A 19,457-nucleotide genomic window follows, 5' to 3' on the forward strand; every position below is an offset into this window, starting at 1 on the left:
CCGAGCGTATGTGCCGAGCTTGGGGAAGGGGTTGGCTCTGGCGCTGTTCAATCTTTTTGGGTTTGTTGTTTGTTGTTTCTTGAGGTTAGGGATTATGGAGGCTGTTGTACGCTGTATTGCAGCTGGATGGAGGGTGGTTTCTTGCGTGTGGGATCGGTGAGAAATATGTTTGGGCTAGCTCTTTGGTTCGTTTGATGCCACTTTGTAGTTTGGTTTGGTTCTGTGCGTGAGTTCAGCTTCGAGGTTGGCATGGGGCGAGGATCTTGGTTTACTCTCGGGTTGATTGTTGAAATGTCTGGTATCTTGATGGGCTCTGGGATTCGAAGTATGATGCTTTGAGAGAGGGAGGTGGATGGGGAAGGTGTTCGACGCTGATGCTGTTCCTCGCGGAGGATGCGGTTCGTGTGTGGTACACCTTTTGGGTGAATAGGCGACTTTGGCGGTTGTGAATGAGGTACATCTGTGTGAAGACCGTGGAATATCGTTTGATTATCAGACGAGGTGGTCATCAAACACGAGATAAGATGAGTCGAGTACATCTGTATCCACCCGAGCGAGTATAAGCCAACCCCTCCGTACATGAAGGTCCGCTAATACATCATTCCGCTTCCTACTCTCGCAAGGGAATCAGCGAGAAGACCGGGCGCTCAATGACCTCGCCGTCAGGGTCGCGGTGGCGCCGGGTCCGCAGGTACCTCGGACAGATCCGGATGTCGATGTTCGTGACGGCCGGGTAGAAGCGGACGCTTTTGTGTGTCTTTGTCCGTGTTGACGGCAATGCAGGAGGTCGACAAGCGGCGTGCATGGATCGGCGACCCGAGATTCTTGGGCGGTGTTGGCTGTGGTTATAGATCGGAGAAGAGATGTCGTTTACGAAGAGGTTCTTCCAACTGTTGAAACGAGTGAGTCGGTCGAGCTCGAGGGGGGTCAGGGTCTCAAGGTTTACACTGGGAGGGGGAGAAGAATCTGCCTCCAGCATTGGGCGATGAATGCCGCACTCTGAAGAGGGATGAGGCTTGAAAAGACAGGACTGCAGGGGATTGATGGCGATGCTGGTGCTGTTTGAGGCAGGGGCAGGGGGTGCGGGTTTGCTGGGTTTCTTCCCGGCCGGAATCGCAATATTGAAATGAGGAGGCGTTGGGGTAGATTGGGTGGCTGTGCGAGGGAGACTGGGGTGGGAGATGGAGGTTTGAGCTTTCTTCTTCGGGACAATGGCTCTGGGGATGAGAGTGGTGTGTTCCTCGTGTGTAGCATGTTGCTGTTGGTCGATGTATTTCTCCAATTTTTCGAGTACTTCGTCGAACGGAGAGGCGGGCTCATGTGTGAGGTTGTAGGGGAGAGGAGCGTCGTCGATTTTTGGGTCTGTAGGCCAGATCTGCGAGAGCTTCGCGTCAATGGTCCCGGTCAGGAAGTCATCTGGGTCGATAGTGGAAACGCTGGAGGTAGAGCTAGGACTGGAGGTTGTCGGACTGTAGGGGAGCAGAGCGAGTTCGGTTTCATCGTCAAACTCTGAGTATGAGTTTGAAAGATACTCGTCAAGAATAACATCCAGAACGCTGCCTGGCTGAGGGTCGAAGGGATTAGAGTAAGAGGAGTCAGCCGCTGGCTTGCAGTCGTTAACCAACGTAGAAGATGCGGTTGAGCATGCAGTCTCAGATGGATGAGAGGACGGAAAGTCGGGTGAGCACGATGTATCGGAGCGGCAGTCGTCGAGTATATCATCCAGAGAGTCCCAGTCAGAATGTTCAAGGCCGGAAACAAAGTCGGGAGGAAAGGGAGCATCGTTTTCTGGTGCAGCAAATTCGAAGGTACCCAGCTCCTCCTCTTTGATGAATTCAGCCTTATTGATGACGGCAGTGGAAGGCCAACGGACGATACTCTCGTCTGCTAAGGCATCTGAGGCCCTAAGCGAGGTAGCATATTCACAGAGCTCATCAGACGAAGTCACAGTCTCGCATGTAACGATAGTCAGCTCCTCCTCCTCCTCCTCCTCCTCCTTCTCCTCCTCTTCCTCTTCCTCTTCCGTCAAAATAACCCCAACACCGAAACCCCGCTCAACCCCCTTCCGAAGACCCCTAACAAAAGACACCAAAACCCACTGAAAACAGAGTATAAACCCATAAACAATCTTCTTGAACCCCAAGGATCCATCCATAGGAGGGCTGGGAGTGGCGTCCGTGCCAACGTCTTCTTCGTCTTGGTCTTCATTCTCATCACGCTCATAACCACCATACACGGCCATATCACCATGGACTCCATACCACATAAGTGGGAACGGGGGGTAAGGCCCCAGCACAGCCTCCAGATCATCTGCAATGGGTGTCTCGACGACGACCCTGATGTTTGTTTCGAAGTAGTCGTTATCGGGCATCTGACTGGCTAGGTAACGGCCGCTGAAAGGTAGTTAGCGATAGTGTATCTTGTGGTTCATGGGCAATTTCTTGGTGACGGAAAGAGCGGGGGTGATGATGTACCATGCTTCTAGGACGATGCCCGCGCGTATTTGGTCGGTGATGACGCCTAGGTGTTCTAGGGCGAAGTATAGCATGATGCTTGTGAGTGGGATGAGGAGGTCAATGTTCGAGGGGTGTGGGCCGTGGGATGCGAGTTGGAACTCGTCTGTGATGTTGAATGACATCTTGGTTTGGGGTGTTAGCTTTGGCAGGCGAGATGAGTGTGTGGTTAATGGTTTGATGTTGGGCTGCTGGAGGAGGGGGCTTACTTTGTAGATGGTGAGTTCTGATATTGGATGTAGGCTTTGACTATATGGCAGGCAGATACTGTAAGTTGTTCGTGTTCAGGGATAAGCTCGCGCGAGTTCTTGATGGTGATATAGGATGAGATGGAGAAGTTTATGGGATGGTAGTGGTTTGTGGTAAGATACTCACTGTAAAGATTGTAGGCAAGCAGGTTGAAGCCTGAGTCTGTTGGAAGTCAAGGAGGAACAAGAGAGGAGAGGAGAAGAAGAGGTCGAGAAAGAACCTCATAGCCATGGTAGGCGTGGGCCAGTGAATGCAATCCCACAGGAGAGATCACACAATATGGTAACCCAGGATAGACATTCTCATTCACTGACTTGAAGGTTAAGGCGGTGGATGACTGTAGATAGCCATTGAATGTCCACCACTCGGCACAAGACCGCCTGGGACAGGAAGGAATGCTTCCTCATATCGTATCTCGAGGTCTCGTCTGATTTGTATGAACAGCCAGGCATGGGTCAAGAGAAACTTCTTCTCGGTCGATTTGGCGATAATATGATAGACAACTAGCCCAAATCGAGAAACAAAACTATGTACATAGAAACAGACATTGCGGACCAGTTGATTCCTCCAAAAGCGCAATCAATCCCAGGCCCTAATTTCAAGGCAAACAGGGTATGCGACCCGGAGTAGAGATCAGTCACCATCCCCACCACAACTTAAGAAAAGGTACAGTACTACAAATGCCGACTCCTCGACCCAAAAGCAAAGCAAGTCCACCAACCCACTCCATCAACCAGCAAACAAGCAACAGAGCCAACCAGCATACCATCAAATGATACACATATTAGTATAGTATAGCATAACGCATAGACGCCCATCGGAACCATCAACATCATCACGCTCGATCCCCTCTCAGACTCCCAACCTACAATATCGACCCCATCGAGTCCGCATGCTGCGCCGACGCCGTCTGCTCCAATACAACAGCATAATACTTCCCTTCCTCCGAGGTATCATGGTACGGCCCCGCAGCCACAATAGCCCTAATCTCGAAGGTCAGCGAGCCCCAAACCTTGACCACGAGCATACGTAGACTAAGAGCCTCAGAAGTTTTGGTCACACTCACCATCCCTTATACTTAGGCTGATTGAAGATCTCCGTAAACGCCTTCAGAATCCGCAACGGCAACTCCAGGATGGAGGGGAGGTCCGGTCCATCACCGCAGATGGGGAGGCCCAGTTTGTTCACGGGCAAGTACACGACCTCGGCTGTCTGGGGGTGGCGCGCCTCTTGGAAGATGAGCAGGCGGCGGGATGGGGGTGGTGGCGGAGACATGATATAAGGAAGGTATGAACTTCTGTAGAAAAGGAGCTCCCGTGAGGTGTGAGAGTCTCGTCCTCGAGAGTATGGAGACAACTTGTCTTGGCGGGGGACCGACCCGACCCTCTTATCGCCGTTGCACAAGCTCGACACAGGAAAAAAAAAAAAAAAAAAAACTCTCCGTCTTTGCGCTTGCTTCAATTGCGCTCGATGAGATGAAGAGAGCAATGCGCGTGAGCAATTGAACGCCTCTTCTCCTTGTATAGAAAAGGAATGTAGTCCCTCGTCGAGTCAAGCCTACCTGCGTTGCTCCACTTAGGTCTGAGAATTGTTGTATCTGTGGCTGAATGTCAGACGGAATTATGCGATTGATTCGAGATGCGGGGCAAAGGACGCATCAGAAATTAGGGAGAGATTAGAAACCAACCAGCACACAGAGTCCAGCTCAGTCCAGGATCACTCAGTAGATGTCAAGGACTCGAAGAGTAACTCGAAAGGGGTGATGATGACAATGGCTGTGGCCCTCATTGCCATAATGGGATTATTTACTTTCAGGGTTCAATGTTGAATGTGGCTGCTGCGCGTGGCGCGTCGGAGATCAAAGCATTACGAAAGCACGTGCACGGGTGGGGGTGGGGTCAACGGCACTTGGTATACAACACTTGTCACCCTATCTTACGACCTGTTTGCGTTGAGTAACCAATCCCTACAACTACAGTACACAAGAACAGAATATGCACTGGCTAAAATCGACATCGAATATCAGGGTATCATATCCAAGGCTTTCACCTGGATTGCTTTAACAGCAAAACGCAAAAAACAACAGCACTATCCACCGAGCCCCCACAAAAATTCCAGAATTAATTTGTTTTACTCCTTTATACCTATATTTAGGTGTCCAATTCTCCGTCCAGCACTCGCCGAGCGGCGTCTAGTCGTCGTCTCAACAGCCGCACCTCTTTCGGGTCCGGCTGCGCAGAGGTTGTGATGGTCTGAAGGTCCGTACAAACGTCCCCTAAGCTTTGGAATAGCTGCTCCAAAAGTTTCGTGTCATCGTCATTCAGTCCCATATTTCCATTGGCTGATGCACTTGGATGAGCGCTGGACGCTGCGCGCACTGTTGACACAAGAGACGATGCAAGGGACGTTGGGGTCGCGGCTCCTGTCATTGCCATGTCGGATCGTGGTGAGACTGTGGGGGCTTTGAGAGATAATGCGCTGTTTACTCGTCGACTGGGCTGTCGGCGAAGAGTGTGAGGGTTTCCTCCGGTTTCCAAATCAGCTCCTTTCGAGCTGTCGATGCCAGTCGTATGGCGACCTTTCAATTCTAGACCAGAAATTAGCACAAGCCCGAAGTGTAACTGAAGCACAGAAACCTACCATCGTTGAACTTCCGATCCCAATAGAGAACACTCTGCAGTTCATCGTGATTGCCCTCAATGGCGGTCTCAAACGTCGCAACGGAGGAAAGTGATGTTGCACTGTTGGCCCGGGAGTGACGAACGGAGCGGTGGTCGGTTGGCCGCGTGGTTTCAACCGAACTGGTCGATACATTGCTCTCACGGCGCATGCGAGCTTGACTATAATTGCCTAAGGCACTATGCAGAATGAAGTGCTCGTAGTCAAAAGCATCCTCTCGCTCCTCATGAGGTTTATCCTGGAAACTCTGTGGTACGGCAGGGAAAGCCTCCAATGTATCATCCAAATTATCAACCACGGACTCTTGATCGATATCAGATGTCAAAAAGCCGCTCTCATCATAGTCACCCTCTTGCGCATCCTCATAAAGACTCTCGTTCACTGATTGCGCATCATCGAATTCGTAGGCCTCATCTTCTTGATGATGCGTCTTCCCCGGGAATGAATGCTCTACAGCTTGTCTGGGTGTCTCGGCCTGTCGAGTCTTCACGTCAGGCTCGTATCTAGCGGAGCCAGATTCGTCGCTGAACTGATTCTCTGCAGAGTGAGCCGGTGACTGACCCTGACCAGCGCTAGACCTAAGATTGCCTTGGCGGCCTCTCAGTTCCAAAGCATTGGGGTACCATTGGTCAGCGGCATTTAAGGGGCTCGGGGTCCGCAGGCTCTGCATACTACGACGGCGCAAATTATCCTCCTGGGTTTTGACCTTCAGACTGGAAATTTTGATGTGGAGGCCCTTCATCTGATTGTGCAGGTCGCGAACTTGCATTTGCGACTGGGAACGAGAGGGTGGATCCTGCGCGGGGTAGGCTCCGTTGGATCCCTCCGTGCTCGAGATGAGGTTCTCCGTCTCCTCCTCAGTGGATATGCCCAAGCCCTTTGGTGACTCGGAGGAGGCTCGCTCCTGCACCATTGTCGGTGAGGGGGCTGATGGCCTCTGCATGGACGAGATAGAAGCCCGGTGGGTCAGATACGACCGCGTCGGGTCATAACGGAAAGTCCGCTCGTCACTCCGATACTTGGATGCACTGGTTGAGCCCAAGGCACTCAGCGACCGAGATAGACTGGTGTCGGATGTGGGAAGACCTGAGTGCGCCGCTGATGGTAATTTGGTCTCACTGTAGACGCGCGAATGGCGGCTGCCCGTCGCATCTTGGGATGAGGTATATGTTGTGCGCGGACGGTGATTTGAGGCCCGACGGTCCGCGCGAGAAATCGACTGATACAGACCGCCGACGGGTTGACCCAGCCCCAGAAGCGACTGCCCCACAGGCGGCGTTGGCGAAGTCGGAAGCGAGGGAGATACTCGCACCGACGTGCGAGCCCGGTTCAAGTTCCCTTCCATAAGCTACAGCAATTATTAGCGGTTGCTTTCAACAATTAAACCACAATCTTCTCTTCCTCGGACATACCGTTAGGCGCTTCTTCGCGTTCTCAAGAATCCTTTCCGCCTCGGTACTCAGTACGGCCGATGACAGCTCCACTCCCGACCCATCCTCCTGCGTACTTTGTACTATGCTTGGGGTTTTATCATTGCCATTGAGAGCATCTGCGCCACTGTCCTCCAGCTGGTGGTGGTGGTCCTTGGCGCCGCGACCGTCGTGGTGGCCTTTCGTCCCGTCCCAAGACGAGTCACTAGCAGCACTAGCTGTCGAGCTAGACGAGCCGCTCCACGTCCCCGTCTCTCTAGTCTCCAAGTCGACCGTCTCGCGTTGCGAAACGGGGGAACCTCCCGCCCGTCCTGTTTGCGAAACGATGCGAGATGCACCCGAGAACCCAGGGAAGTGCGCATAGGATGACGAGGAGTCCTCCTCTCCGATATCCGATAGGCGACGAGCATCATAGCCCTCTTGCAGCCATGTGTGACGTGGGTATAGTTTGCTCTGGGGGCGATTGCCATAAGACAGAGCAACTCCCGGTTGCGCGATCCCCTGCTGAGTCTGGTCCGTATTGTCATCGAGAGCGGGACGCCTTGCGTAGAACGCCTGCAAGTTGGATAGTGAAGGTAGGTTGAACGGAGGCGACGGAGTGGAAGATTCGCGCTCGTTGGAGTCAAACGGTAGGATCATGTCGGGGTTGGATAACGTCGGCGACGGAGGTATGGGCGGGAGATGTTGACGAGAAGGGTGACCAGCGTCCTCCCCGGGGGACGAGGTGACCATCATGCTTTATGCCTGCCTGGTTGACTGTTCGGGTCAATCGAGGCAATCAATACTTTGGTACACGACAGGAACTATTCCGCTCAGGCCCAAGCCATCTGCAACCAGGGAAAGGGGGGGTTGTGCGGGTTTGGTTGCACTGTCGACGGCCCGGGCGGTGCAGATAGAGTTGGGAAATGAAGGGATCGGAGTGTACGTCCTGCGAAAGACGCTGTTGCTGGGGAGGGGAATTGAACGATGCAGTCGCAGATGAGATCTGAGACAAGGCAGGCGCAAGCTTCTCCGCGAATCAGATGAGCGCGGGGGATATTATATCGCAAAAGCAAAATAAAAAGAAATAATTAGATATTAAGAATTAGTATTAGCCATAGTAGGTAAGAAGGGAGCACCAGCGACGCGACAGGGAACGAACGAACGAAGAGAGGGAAGAGAGGAGCGAAAGAAGATGAGAAGGAGAAGAAAGAAAGACGATGGAGGCGAAGGAAGGAATTAATTAGCACAGCACACTACTCGATGCTGACGGAGAGGGGGCATTGTTGGTTTCTACTTGTGTCCCTTTTTTTTTTTCTGGCCAGCCCCAATCAGGCAGGGATCCGTTGCCGTCACGTCCTGGAGATCTTCGGCCATTGATTAAAGGAAGACTGATAAGGAGTCTTTCCACGGGGATATTATTTCAATGGGGAGAAAACAGCAGCATCGTCAGGGAGGGGGAGAAGTGTAAGTATAACTGTAGATGATAAAGACCAAGAGAAATGTGATTGAGATGAAGAGAAGTAGAGTCGATCTGGGGAAAGAATACAAGGGGTGGGTGGGATATGCATAAACGCCCCCGTTTGCTAATCATCCCTCGTTCTGGCATTCGGCGGGTAGCGACAGGATCGAGGGAGGGACTCGAATCATCCGATCAGCAATCAACAACAGTCAGGTTATGGGAATGAATGGTCCTCTTTTTTGGCCGAAAGCAGAATGGATGTTGGAATAGAACTAGTTCAGAGTCTCAGACGCAAAAGAACAAACCAAGTGAGCGCAATGGCAGGAGAGATGGAGATCGTCATTTAAAGATCAGCCAAGGTTGATATCTGCACCTGCTGGTTCCATGGTTCCCCCAAGCAGCTTAAGCCCTTTTCAGCGGCAAAGAGTGTCCCTGCGTTCGGCTGTCACCACGCCATATTTGAATCTACCGCAACCACCCCTGAAAAGCTGAAACAGCTCTCTCGATGCATCACTCAATGCGTAGTCAACTATAACTAGACCTGCTTTACACTCTGACGCTACTTGCACTTTTGTACTGCTATCCCATGAGTAATTGACAATTGAGCCAGCTCTCTGAGCAAATGCTTATCGCCGGAAGTCGAGTCACCATCCATCTAGCAGGTGAAAATATATTGTTGTGGTTCCCTACCTACGTGTTCTTCTCTAGCTCCGCTCAGGGGTTTTCTCCGGCCTCACTCAGCTAACAGATACTCAATTCTACGGAGTCATCGCCTATAATGCATGCTGCTAATGGACTGCCGTTGCCTCGGGACGAGTCAATTCGGAACCAGAAAGAAAATCGTATCAAGTACTTTTTGGCTTCATTGATCCCAATAAATTTATCACAGATCCTGTACAGACGAAGAATAGATATCTCACGGTATGAAAAGAGAAAGAAGAAATAGTAGAGAAAGAATAATAGAACACCCAAGTGATATGCTTTTGCAGTCAACCGGCCGATATTACGAACATGTCATGCATCCTGTATTGGTAGAATTGGCTTCCCGGCAACTCTACCGGATCTTCTCCAAAAGAATCTTCGCACCACTGCTGGCTGGGCTGCCCTTCTTGCCATCCTTGCTGGTCTCTGCGGAAGCCTTCTCCAAGGCCTTCTTGTTCTTCTTCAGCGTCTTCAGCAGGTCGGCCTTCTTCGCGAAATCGTCCGACTCCGCAAGAGCCACAACAACGAAGGTATTCGAACCGGTAGCCCATGACATGATCTCGGGCTGAATCTGCTCGTACAGCAGATCGTGGAAGCTCAGTGCTGGCTGGACCTTCTCGATCTTCTTTTCCGCACTGTTGAACCGTCCACCCTGGACAAGCGACTTCAACAACCGGCCCACGAACGGGGCCTCCTTGGTGTCGGCGCGGGACTTGGCCGCCTCGGCGACAGCAGCAAGAGCGGCGCTCTTGTCGCCATCAGCGTCGAAGAGGACCTCAGAAATGAACTGACAGCCGAAGCTGGTCTCCAACAGGGAATCCGCACGAGCTGCGATCAGCTCGAGCACAGTGGGGGAAGCGGCCTTGACCAGCTCCTGTCTGCGGACCTCAGGCTCCTTCTTCGACGTTTCTGCGCGGATCTCGCGGATTTCCTTCAGCAACTCACTATCCTGCTCGGGCAGAAGCCACTTGGCACGGTCGCCAGCGAATGGATACAAGATGGGGATACGAGCCGTCAGGTCAGTCACTTGCCAGAGCAGCTCTTCGTTGCGGGCTTCAGCGTCCATTCCCTGGTTCAGAAGCTCGGGGAAAACGAGTTTCGAGGTAAGCTTGGTATCATCGATGACTTCGTAGGCTGCCAGGATGACATTGTGTCCATGAAGGTCACCTGCCATCATCTTGATCGTGTCGCGATAGAAACGGGTCAGAAGTTTGCGGTCCTTGGCGTTCGAGTAGGCGAGAGCCCGAGACATGACTCGTGAGCCTGACTTGGTGAAAGCCAAGTTCTTCACAAGATCGCCCTCTTCATCGCCCTTCAGTAGTTCAACAAACTCGTTGGCCTCCTCGCTGCCGACTTTCACGTTGAGATAGTACTGAAGCATAGCATCGTGTAGAATAGTGAAACCCGAGGTCTTCTTCTGGATCAGCTGGTTGATGAGCTCGAACAAAAAGTGCATGATAGGTCCTCTCTTCTCCGGGTTTTTGCTCAGGATCTCAGAGAGCTCCGCAGTTCCATCCTCCTGCTTAAAGATAACGAACTCGGGTCCGTACCACTCACGCAAAAGGTTGGCCCTCTGCTGCTTCGTCGCGACCGTCCGGTAAATATCGTCCAGAATCCAGGATCCCTCGGGGTGTCGGATGAGACGCTTAACGTGACCGTAGAATTCGGGAATAATCAAGTCGCGAATCTCGTTGTCACCGTGAACAATCAGCTTGCCAACCAAGAACTTGGCATACCGGCTCTGAGCAAGCTCACGGTAGCTGCCCTTGAGCTCTGTTGCGATCTGTTTCCGTTGCTCGAGATTGGCATATTTGAGAGCGGTCTGAATGACACGAACCGAGTCGTGCTTGAACACAAAGTCCTTGACGCGGCCAGTGATGATCTCAAACAGCTCCTTAATAAGCTTCTTCCGCTGCTCGAGGGGGACGTGGGATTTCCGACGCAGCTGCTCCCAAAGCTTCTTAGACCGGGCGATGATATCGGCGTTAGGCTTGGCGGCTTTGCGCTCTTGCTGCATCGCCTTCTGCTTGATATGCGATTCGCGCGATGTGGACTTGTCTGCACAATCGAAAGCGAGATCTGATTAGTTCCCAGTAGCTTCAAAGCAGTAACCACCACCACCAGGGAATCCACCTACTTGGATCCGCCGCCTTCGCGGGCTTCTCCTTCTCGTCGTCCTCTTCATCATCTTCCTCAACACCACCCATATCAACATCCTCGTCCTCCTCAGCCTCAAGCTCATCCAATTCATCAATCTCTGAGTCCTCAACATCATCCAAATCGAACTCGTCGTCGTCATCGTCTTCGGATTCGGATTCTTCCTTCTGGATCTTCTTGCCCTTCTTGCTGCTCAAGTCTTTCTTATCTTTCTTTCCACCCTTGTCGCCACCCTTCTTGAAGTCGGACTTCTTCGCCGACTTCATGGGGGCCGACTTGGAGCCGCCCTTCTTCGTCGGCGCGGACACGGCAGTCTTGGTCTTCGTCCGCTTGCCATCGCGATCGTCGCCGGTATCGACGCGGCGCTTTACCCCAACCATGATGTGTAGGATTTGAGGTTTCGTTTAAAAAATCTTAGAAATAGACTAGGTTGGGCGGGATAAAAAAAAATGAGAGGTGATATGGGCCGCCCGCGGAGTCTAGGTTTTCCTGCTTGGATTATCGCCGCGGTCCGCCCGTCCTACTTTTTTTTTCTTACTTTTTTTTTTGCCCGTTCGAAAGCGGTGTCGACGGTTGTTTGTCTGGTTTGCAGGGTTGCTGATACTGATAAGGCGGGTTGCGCGGGATAAGGACGGAGCGGCAATCGTCCTTCCCTCTCCCGGCCTGTCCACATAATTTTTGTTGGAGACGGAGGGTCTGAATAGCCTGGAGAATCGTAGCATTGACGGAAACAGTCATATAATAGAAATCTTAAAACTATGTACATGAATGATTATCTATTGAAATGGACAATAAGATGCCAGAATAGTGAAGTTCGACAGCATGAGAAACACGCAATGCGTTCGTTCGTCGACCCAACAAGCAAGCGGGGCTGACGGACAGCAAAACTCGTCGACGAGTCCCACGAAATGGAGCGATTGAGAAAGCAAACCTCGGTCACTGGCAAGTCAATCCTCCCAGCGGCCCCGAGTCATGGTATATGGATTTTAGAAATTCTGCGATTGTATCATGCATCATTAGTTTCGGATCCGGCACTCGCCGGCGGGGACTTGAAAGCGCCCATCTCCGAGCCCACGTTGCTCTGTCCTCGTTTGCGGCCAGGGATGTGGAACCCCAGAGACGAGGATTTGGTGTTGCTGGATGAGTGCGAGTCGCTTGTGAGATCGCCGAACCGAGAGAAAATGCTCTTCCTCTTGGGCTTGACCTCGGTTTCGTCGTCAAGACCCACGTCTTCGAATTGCTCCTCTTCCATCGATTCGGGCTGTCGGCAGAGGCCGGTGTGTAGTGTGGATGGCGGTGATGTCATTCGAGAAACGCGCGAGTCGAGCGATGTCCGCGAGGGCAGTGCATCGGTGTAGCACACAGGGGAGCGGGCGGAGATGTCCTGGCACACAGGAGATTAGTCCTGAGATCTATGGATGCGGAAAATAAATTCCGGTTGTGTGCAGACTCACGAAGGAACGACGATATGAGTCGAAAGACTCCCGCGATATCGAGAATGGTTCGTTTTCATCGACAAGATCGCGATGATGTGAGGATTTGGGTGAACCGGGATATTTGGGCCAGAAGCTCTGTTTCTCGGGCGGTGATGGCTGTACCGAGGACAATCAACTTAGCAGTCATGTAGAATCAATGCGCGACATGGTCAATGAAAGTGTAGACTAAAGTACCGGAAGATAAGCGCCATTGGCATCGACGACTGTTTGCAAATCATCAGGTTAGCGGGGATAAACCTCCCGACCCTCCATGCTCGTTCAATGATCTCATACCACTCAGTTTATATTCTGGTGGCTCTTTCTCAAAGCTCTTCCTGAAGCTCAGAGGTGTAGAGCGCTGGCCATCAATTGATAGCCGGCTGGTAGTGCTGGAATTGTCTAGGGTGGTGATAATCTCCCCGCCATTGGGTGGTGCGGCGGACTTTCGAGACAGGAAGTTACGGAATGGGGCCATTTTGAGGAGGTAATTAAGGAAAGCAATAGGGATGCGTGGCGCAAAGCCAGTTGCGTGGGCGCAATCCAGAAAAAAAAAAGGAAGAGAGCCGAGAAAGATATAAGGCTGGAGGGAGCGTGCAGCGCAAGCGGCAGTGGTCAGATCCTCTTAAAGAGAGAGTTGGATGTACAGTACTGTATTAATGCAAGAACACTCAACCCTCACATGATCAGCGGCCTCGGGCGTCGGTTCATTTGATGAAAGGGTGGTTCATCCCACCTGGCAAATGGATCAACAACATGAGAAAATTCTATTAATGAATCAGTGGTTGGGCCCCTCTCTGATCCCCCTGGAGAATGTTACTCGTACTATAGACCGTGGTTACGTTTGCCACCGCGCCATGTGCCTGACTTCAATCGTTATCATTAGTGGAAAACTTGGTTGTACGTATATCATCATCGTTTAGTCTGGAGTTGGCCATGCCCATAGCGTCATTCGAAGGACTAGTCAGTTAACTACCAAGTGGCTTCCCGTTCATCTAAGTTAAGTTTCCGGGATGAGGAGCACTTATGCAGCTTATGCGACTGTAACACGATATGTTTGCATAAGTACAGTACATAAATGATGACCAGCGCCGGAATACATAACTATGCTAGGAGTTGTTTCATGTTACTCGAGTTCAACTTGTAGTTAAGGTTTGACTTGGCTACGTTTAGCCTAATACTACATCATATTTGTTTTCTTTGAAAACAAAGCACAAAACAGCTCGCATGGCTTAGATGGTAAAGCGCAGCACTAGTAATGCTGAGATCCTCGGTTCGAGTCCGAGTGTGAGCATCTCTTCTTTTTGCCAACTGTACTACCCACTATATATAGTGTCTAGAGAGCAATCGCAGAGCTGGACAGATAGATGGATTGAGTAGAAGGGCCTTTTCTTTTGTAGTCACTGCTTCACCTCTGCCCTTGTATGTGTGCCCGGCAATCAACATCCCCGCTAGAAGTAAGTTGTAGGAGGGACAGAAGGCCCACATTGTATATATGAACTTAGTACAGTCTCAACTCCTGTGATCTGGTGGGAAATAGTGCAAGCAGATACATCGAAACATTGAACACATTGGTGCTTGCTCTGTTGACGATGCCGGCCTTTACCACGGCTCCTGTCAAAGCTTAATGTGGCCTTGAGAAAGCAACAACTAACTATCAGCCATTCCTGGTTTCTACGCTTCCAAAGCGTGATGCATGCACGTTGCCATGCTTGATACACCTAGACCGACACATGGGCTGGAGTCTTTGGGTGTCGATCTGTATTCATAAGAAGACTCGGTCAACAATGACTGGCAATGACGATAGGATGGTGACAGAGAGGCTACTTTGCAAGTCCTTATCAGGCTGGTCTTGTCAACAAAAAAAACAATGCAGCCTTGGATCCGAGGGAGACAATCGTAGTTCCATTCAACCGCATACCGTGAATCTCCTGGTAATGGCAAGTGCTGTATTAGCACGTATTGCCTGTCGTGCATTGATTTCCAGCGCGTATTGAGAAAAACTGGGCAGGCGCTGTACGAGAAGGCGTTGCTTCCTGTTTTATATCGAGCCTGCTCTTCCGTTGAGTGTGCAGTCCACTCCTTCCCATCTTGATCTTGTCGTAGGGCCTTATAATCTCAGCCATGCTCTTCGACAGTGCAATCATCCTCATCCTCTTCATTCTTCTCCTATTCATACATCCACCCACCCAGTCACTCATTCCCACATATCCATTCATTCAGCTACCCAGGCATCTCTTGATTACCCATACACCCACACGGACATATACTTCTCGATCAAGGTATCATTCAACGTGTCTGACTCCCAGATGAGTAATGTGTCAGAGTGGGCGAGAGTAATGATTGAGCTGACGTATCTGTTTTCTTTCCAGTCAATCCTTTTAATCGACGAGCATCATGCCTAGCTTTTCGACCTCGATCGTTTCCGGTGTCGCCGTCCTCATGGTCATCGGAGGAGCTGCTGCGAATGCCGTCCCCCCTCAAACTCAGACTCGAAACATCACGGTGGCCTGCCCCGGCATTTATTGTGACAATGAGAGCTATCGCTCCCTGCCTATCATGGCTCGAGGAGATGCGGAGGGCTTCGTGGATGCCACCGACGACGAGCTAGACTCGTCCGCGGACAACGATGCCACTGTCGATACCTGCTACAACAGATCTCAATGCGAAGTGGGATACACATGCCTCAATAGTCGTTGCACTCTGAGCTGCATTACCGACAGTGACTGCTCCCGTCTGCATACATGTGCCAATGGGACATGCATGGATCCTCGTGGCGGAGCATGCCTTTCGAACAGAAACCGCTGCACTCATGACTACCAGTGCTGCTCCGGCCGATGCGATCGGTTTGCCTCTGTGTTTGGCAGTAAGAAGTGCAGAAGCTCCATCAAAATCTTTCCCTAAACTCAGCCTGTGGATCGTACGGTTGGTGAATTGTCGTTCGGCATTTCTCGTGTTGTTTGTTCCTGAATCCTGTTCCTTCTGTTATCGATATGTGTCTGTGGCGGGGATGTGAGGAGTTGGTCTTCCTGTCGGAGTAGGTTGGAGCAATTATCACTCGAGTAATACTATTTCTAGTGTGGTATTCAATCGTCGCTTGTTATTGTGCTGGACTCGTAGATTGACGTAGTCGTTTTTATGATGTTCACGTTCTAGTTGAGTCACTGTTGATACAATATTTGTTAATCTGTCATGGATAGTCCAGTGGAAGGTCGGCCGCTAAGTCAATAACCTTGCTTAGGTAATTGCCAGCGGGACTGGTGCCTGGTACGAATCCGGGGGTCGTCGTTGTACTCGTGCGAGTAGTCCACGATTGCTACACGGCGCTAAGCAATGGAAGTGACCCTTGAGGGAAGCAATTCTGCAGAGACATTTCCACCCTAGGATGGCGTCACCAGATTACACCGTCCCGTTACAGGGAAGTTGGCAATTTGGCTGGACCACTACTTTTTTGTTCTTTTTGTTTTCGGTCTCTATATACATCGACAGTACCTTCACCACTCCAGCGCCCCTCCATCTTCGCTATTTCTTCGCATACTCCTTCGTCTCGCTACCCTTGGTTATGTACTTGTCCTCAATCTCGGCTTGAATATGATTTTTTTTTTTTTGAATATTGCAAAATATCACTCAAAGTATATATCCACCGACAAAATATCTCCGAACTCTGTGTCGCACTAGCTATTGTCTTGCAAAATATACTCCGAGAACATCAGATCACTTTCCAAACACCTATGACTTACTGGTCCGCAGCCATCAGAAATCACCACCCAGTGCAATCTTGTCTGTATTGGCAGGCAAGCACCGTGGACTGAAGAGTTGCGTTCCGTTTACGTACATTACCCTCACACGGCGCTCGTACTTTCCCTCCTCGATTGCGTTCAGAGTTATTGCCTGCGTCCCACGACAGCTGCACCTCTTTCTTAACAAGCATGGTGGCAAGACTTCATACTTTCTCAAATGAGAGCTCAAAAGTAAGGCATACTGCCGGTACTTTCGTTCTGCACCCCTTCCATAGCCCACATAGTCCCACAACCACGTTCATCACATCGAATACACGTCCGGGGTGACCACGAGATATTCCGGCATAGTCTAAAATGCGGTTCTGGTTCGGATGGGCACTGTGGGAGAAGCTGAGTTTCGTCAGTCCCTCGACCCGAAGTCGAGAAACCGACAACCACGGCTAACTAGCGAGATAGGTGCTTGCGGGCCTTCTGGTAAGACGCGAAGTCATACACTAGAAGCCATATGACTGATGCAACAAGGCCATCGTTCTGATCTATTCATTCTGTGTTCTCGCGTACAACAGAAGGGTGACAAACAAGTACGCTGCTGCCGAGGAACGTGAGAGGACCGAGCAGGCTACCGAAATGCAGAGGATTTTGGCCGAGACAACTGAGATTCCGTTCGGTGCCAGGGCGCTAGAAAAGGGCATCCAAGTCGAAGGCATTTGGACCCCCAAGGATTATTCACCGAGGCAGTCCACCATTATGCCGGGAGATACTCCGGAACTTCCCAGTCCCGTGCAGAGTCAGCCATCGCTCGTCCCAGTAAGTGGCGTCCAGCGGCCAACACGATCATATCAATTGGCGCCAAACCATAACCTGCTCAACCCACGCCTTTCCATGAAGATTCCAGACATCGAGCTCGGGGCCGAGGCAATGCGTGTGTTCTCCACAAACAGCGCACCGCAGCCACCAATAAGTGCAAACAGTGAAACCGAGACGCCCATTGACCCAGGAAAAATGAGACGGTCGAGGGGTTGGTTCAATCCTCGGAAATCCTGGGTAAGAAAGCCACTCGAAAGCTATAAGCGCATGTCAAAACATGAAGGTATGCCACGTCAAGAAAGTAGGCTATGGCCGAATGAGGACAGCGCTCATAGTTGCTTAGGGCATCACCGAACCTCGTCCGAGAGCTTTCGACGTAGGATCAGCAAGCTGATCGATGAGAGCATTCAGACAGGCTCGACTGAGACATACCAGTTGAGACCGATTGACCAGGGACCGATCGACCACGAGACCATAGACAGTTCCAGGAATTAGTGACTGGACAGATGGTACACTGCGATGCGTTGGAAGATTGAAGCAAGCTAGTCTGTCTTCACAAATGCTTTTATCACATATCACCATCAGGAATCATTGTATTTGGGGGTAGTTTATGGGAGCTTTGGATTCATTAAAACCCGCAAGGCTCTAGGTTTAAGACGAAGCACTGGTGAGACATTGAGAGATAGAGCCTATCATAGTATGGCAGCCATCAATCTGCCATAATTTGCATCGAGGAAGCCACTAGGCCTTTCGCATCTGTAAGTGTACGCATGTTGGCCCGAAGTAGTCGGTTGGCCACGGCCCTCAGGCAGCAATGCCTGATAGGCATCAGTATCGGCACGTGACATCGCGCCTGCCTCAACGCGTCCATTTTCCATCACTGTTGAGGGATGAGCAATAAGGATAATTCGCCACCCTCTCGTTCATAATTGCCAGCGCCAGGTGAACAGCAGGCTTAGAAAGACAGATATTCTACAGCTCATTACGCTCTGTTTATCATCGGCTCAGTCAATTCTGACCCAGGACGGCACAACTGATCTGGAACACGCGTCTCGCGTTCAGCTCGCCTGCTTTGTGCATTTCCTAGCTGTCTAAGTCGAACAAGTCGAATAGACTGTTGACTGTCGCCAAACTGAAAGTTTAGTAGAAAATGACAGCAGACATGGAGACCCAAAATGACTACGAGGAAGGACTTCCTGGTCCTGGGGCCCCAACTCCTCTCTCAGCCTTAGAGGTAAGCAGATGGTGGCATCGCGGGATCCTTGGAAGAACCACCGCGGCCCTCCACATTGCACGAAGTGTACTAATTAGTCCTACGAAAGGGAGTTGCGGGTCTGACTGGCCGAGATATCAAACTGTTCGTTGACGCGGGCTATCACACTGTTGAGTCGATCGCATACACGTAAGTCAACTGGTCGTGGAAACACAAGTCACCACATAGTACCTTCCGAGCTTACTGACGATCGGTTTTCGTGCTTTTCCAGTCCGAAGCGCTTGCTGGAGCAGATTAAGGGTATCTCCGAACAGAAGGCTACCAAGGTTCTTGTTGAAGGTGATTTTGCCGTGAGTCTGACGAGCATCTACGATAACATAACTAATCAGTATGTATCTTGCAGCGGCGAAACTCGTACCCATGGGATTTACCACGGCCACGGAGATGCATGCGCGACGAAGCGAGCTCATATCAATCACAACGGGATCCAAACAACTAGATACCCTCCTTGGCGGTGGCATTGAGACAGGATCTATCACGGAGATCTTCGGCGAGTTCAGAACAGGAAAGAGTCAAATATGCCATACCCTTGCGGTGACCTGTCAGCTGCCCTTTGACATGGGCGGTGGTGAAGGAAAGTGTCTGTACATCGATACCGAGGGTACTTTCCGTCCCGTGCGTCTACTGGCAGTTGCGCAACGATATGGGCTTGTCGGTGAAGAGGTTCTCGATAACGTGGCGTATGCTCGAGCCTACAACTCGGACCATCAGCTTCAGCTGCTGAATCAAGCCTCCCAGATGATGTGCGAGACTCGCTTCTCGCTGCTCGTCGTCGACTCGGCCACTTCCTTGTATCGGACAGATTTCAACGGCCGTGGAGAATTGTCCACGCGCCAGACCCATCTGGCGAAGTTTATGCGCACTCTGCAGCGCCTTGCAGATGAGTTCGGAATCGCGGTCGTGATCACAAACCAGGTCGTCGCCCAGGTAGACGGCGGCCCCAACATGTTCAATCCCGACCCGAAAAAGCCCATTGGTGGTAACATCATCGCAC

The 19,457-nt window shown here is 51.2% G+C and overlaps 6 protein-coding genes and 1 non-coding gene across 7 annotated transcripts; 2 read left to right on the plus strand and 5 right to left on the minus strand.

The window, feature by feature from the left end:
* Positions 1 to 610: 610 nt before the first annotated feature.
* On the minus strand, positions 611 to 2,638 carry BO82DRAFT_428024 (uncharacterized protein; the record flags this gene model as incomplete). The annotated part of the gene is made up of 2 exons (XM_025640407.1): positions 611 to 2,393; positions 2,475 to 2,638. 2 exons carry the CDS (start codon positions 2,636 to 2,638, stop codon positions 611 to 613), a joined length of 1,947 nt encoding a protein of 648 aa, XP_025497476.1.
* A 989-nt stretch (positions 2,639 to 3,627) lies between these two features.
* Positions 3,628 to 4,037, minus strand: BO82DRAFT_397185 (uncharacterized protein; the record flags this gene model as incomplete). Its single annotated transcript, XM_025638904.1, has 2 exons — positions 3,628 to 3,745; positions 3,829 to 4,037. 2 exons carry the CDS (start codon positions 4,035 to 4,037, stop codon positions 3,628 to 3,630), a joined length of 327 nt encoding a protein of 108 aa, XP_025497477.1.
* An 831-nt stretch (positions 4,038 to 4,868) lies between these two features.
* Positions 4,869 to 7,939, minus strand: BO82DRAFT_6481 (uncharacterized protein). Its single transcript, XM_025641428.1, has 3 exons — positions 6,854 to 7,939; positions 5,403 to 6,789; positions 4,869 to 5,349 (listed from the first exon to the last, which is right to left on the minus strand). The coding sequence occupies exons 1-3, from the start codon at positions 7,604 to 7,606 to the stop codon at positions 4,913 to 4,915; spliced, it is 2,577 nt and encodes an 858-aa protein (XP_025497478.1). The 5' UTR covers positions 7,607 to 7,939; the 3' UTR covers positions 4,869 to 4,912.
* Positions 7,940 to 9,156: 1,217 nt separating this feature from the next.
* On the minus strand, positions 9,157 to 11,675 carry BO82DRAFT_324764 (uncharacterized protein). Its single transcript, XM_025632840.1, has 2 exons — positions 11,152 to 11,675; positions 9,157 to 11,072 (listed from the first exon to the last, which is right to left on the minus strand). The coding sequence occupies exons 1-2, from the start codon at positions 11,549 to 11,551 to the stop codon at positions 9,367 to 9,369; spliced, it is 2,106 nt and encodes a 701-aa protein (XP_025497479.1). The 5' UTR covers positions 11,552 to 11,675; the 3' UTR covers positions 9,157 to 9,366.
* A 201-nt stretch (positions 11,676 to 11,876) lies between these two features.
* BO82DRAFT_349791 (uncharacterized protein) lies at positions 11,877 to 13,200 on the minus strand. The gene is made up of 4 exons (XM_025633965.1): positions 12,941 to 13,200; positions 12,842 to 12,870; positions 12,626 to 12,763; positions 11,877 to 12,555 (listed from the first exon to the last, which is right to left on the minus strand). The coding sequence occupies exons 1-4, from the start codon at positions 13,119 to 13,121 to the stop codon at positions 12,178 to 12,180; spliced, it is 726 nt and encodes a 241-aa protein (XP_025497480.1). The 5' UTR covers positions 13,122 to 13,200; the 3' UTR covers positions 11,877 to 12,177.
* A 664-nt stretch (positions 13,201 to 13,864) lies between these two features.
* Positions 13,865 to 13,937, plus strand: BO82DRAFT_t4. Its single transcript has one exon. It is a non-coding gene; the product is annotated as a tRNA-Thr (tRNA).
* Positions 13,938 to 15,040: 1,103 nt separating this feature from the next.
* Positions 15,041 to 17,685, plus strand: BO82DRAFT_428029 (uncharacterized protein; the record flags this gene model as incomplete). Its single annotated transcript, XM_025640408.1, has 4 exons — positions 15,041 to 15,313; positions 16,840 to 16,857; positions 16,906 to 17,473; positions 17,534 to 17,685. The coding sequence occupies 4 exons, from the start codon at positions 15,041 to 15,043 to the stop codon at positions 17,683 to 17,685; spliced, it is 1,011 nt and encodes a 336-aa protein (XP_025497481.1).
* Positions 17,686 to 19,457: the final 1,772 nt, after the last annotated feature.

The sequence above is a fragment of the Aspergillus uvarum genome (assembly GCF_003184745.1).
Source record: "Aspergillus uvarum CBS 121591 unplaced genomic scaffold BO82scaffold_1, whole genome shotgun sequence".
Lineage (NCBI taxonomy): Eukaryota > Fungi > Ascomycota > Eurotiomycetes > Eurotiales > Aspergillaceae > Aspergillus > Aspergillus uvarum.

What these genes read in the sequence shown, in the direction of transcription:
- BO82DRAFT_349791 (XM_025633965.1), bottom strand. Translation starts at nt 13,121, where the DNA reads ATGGCCCCATTCCGTAACTTCCTGTCTCGAAAGTCCGCCGCACCACCC. An exon ending in CCAATGGCGCTTATCTTCCG is followed by an intron (nt 12,764 to 12,841) that starts GTACTTTAGTCT and finishes TCCTCGGTACAG; the next exon opens with CCATCACCGCCCGAGAAACA. An exon ending in ACTCATATCGTCGTTCCTTC is followed by an intron (nt 12,556 to 12,625) that starts GTGAGTCTGCAC and finishes CCTGTGTGCCAG; the next exon opens with GACATCTCCGCCCGCTCCCC.
- BO82DRAFT_324764 (XM_025632840.1), bottom strand. Translation starts at nt 11,551, where the DNA reads ATGGTTGGGGTAAAGCGCCGCGTCGATACCGGCGACGATCGCGATGGC. An exon ending in CGCGAAGGCGGCGGATCCAA is followed by an intron (nt 11,073 to 11,151) that starts GTAGGTGGATTC and finishes TCGATTGTGCAG; the next exon opens with ACAAGTCCACATCGCGCGAA.
- BO82DRAFT_6481 (XM_025641428.1), bottom strand. Translation starts at nt 7,606, where the DNA reads ATGATGGTCACCTCGTCCCCCGGGGAGGACGCTGGTCACCCTTCTCGT. An exon ending in ACGCGAAGAAGCGCCTAACG is followed by an intron (nt 6,790 to 6,853) that starts GTATGTCCGAGG and finishes TAATTGCTGTAG; the next exon opens with CTTATGGAAGGGAACTTGAA. An exon ending in GGATCGGAAGTTCAACGATG is followed by an intron (nt 5,350 to 5,402) that starts GTAGGTTTCTGT and finishes TTTCTGGTCTAG; the next exon opens with AATTGAAAGGTCGCCATACG.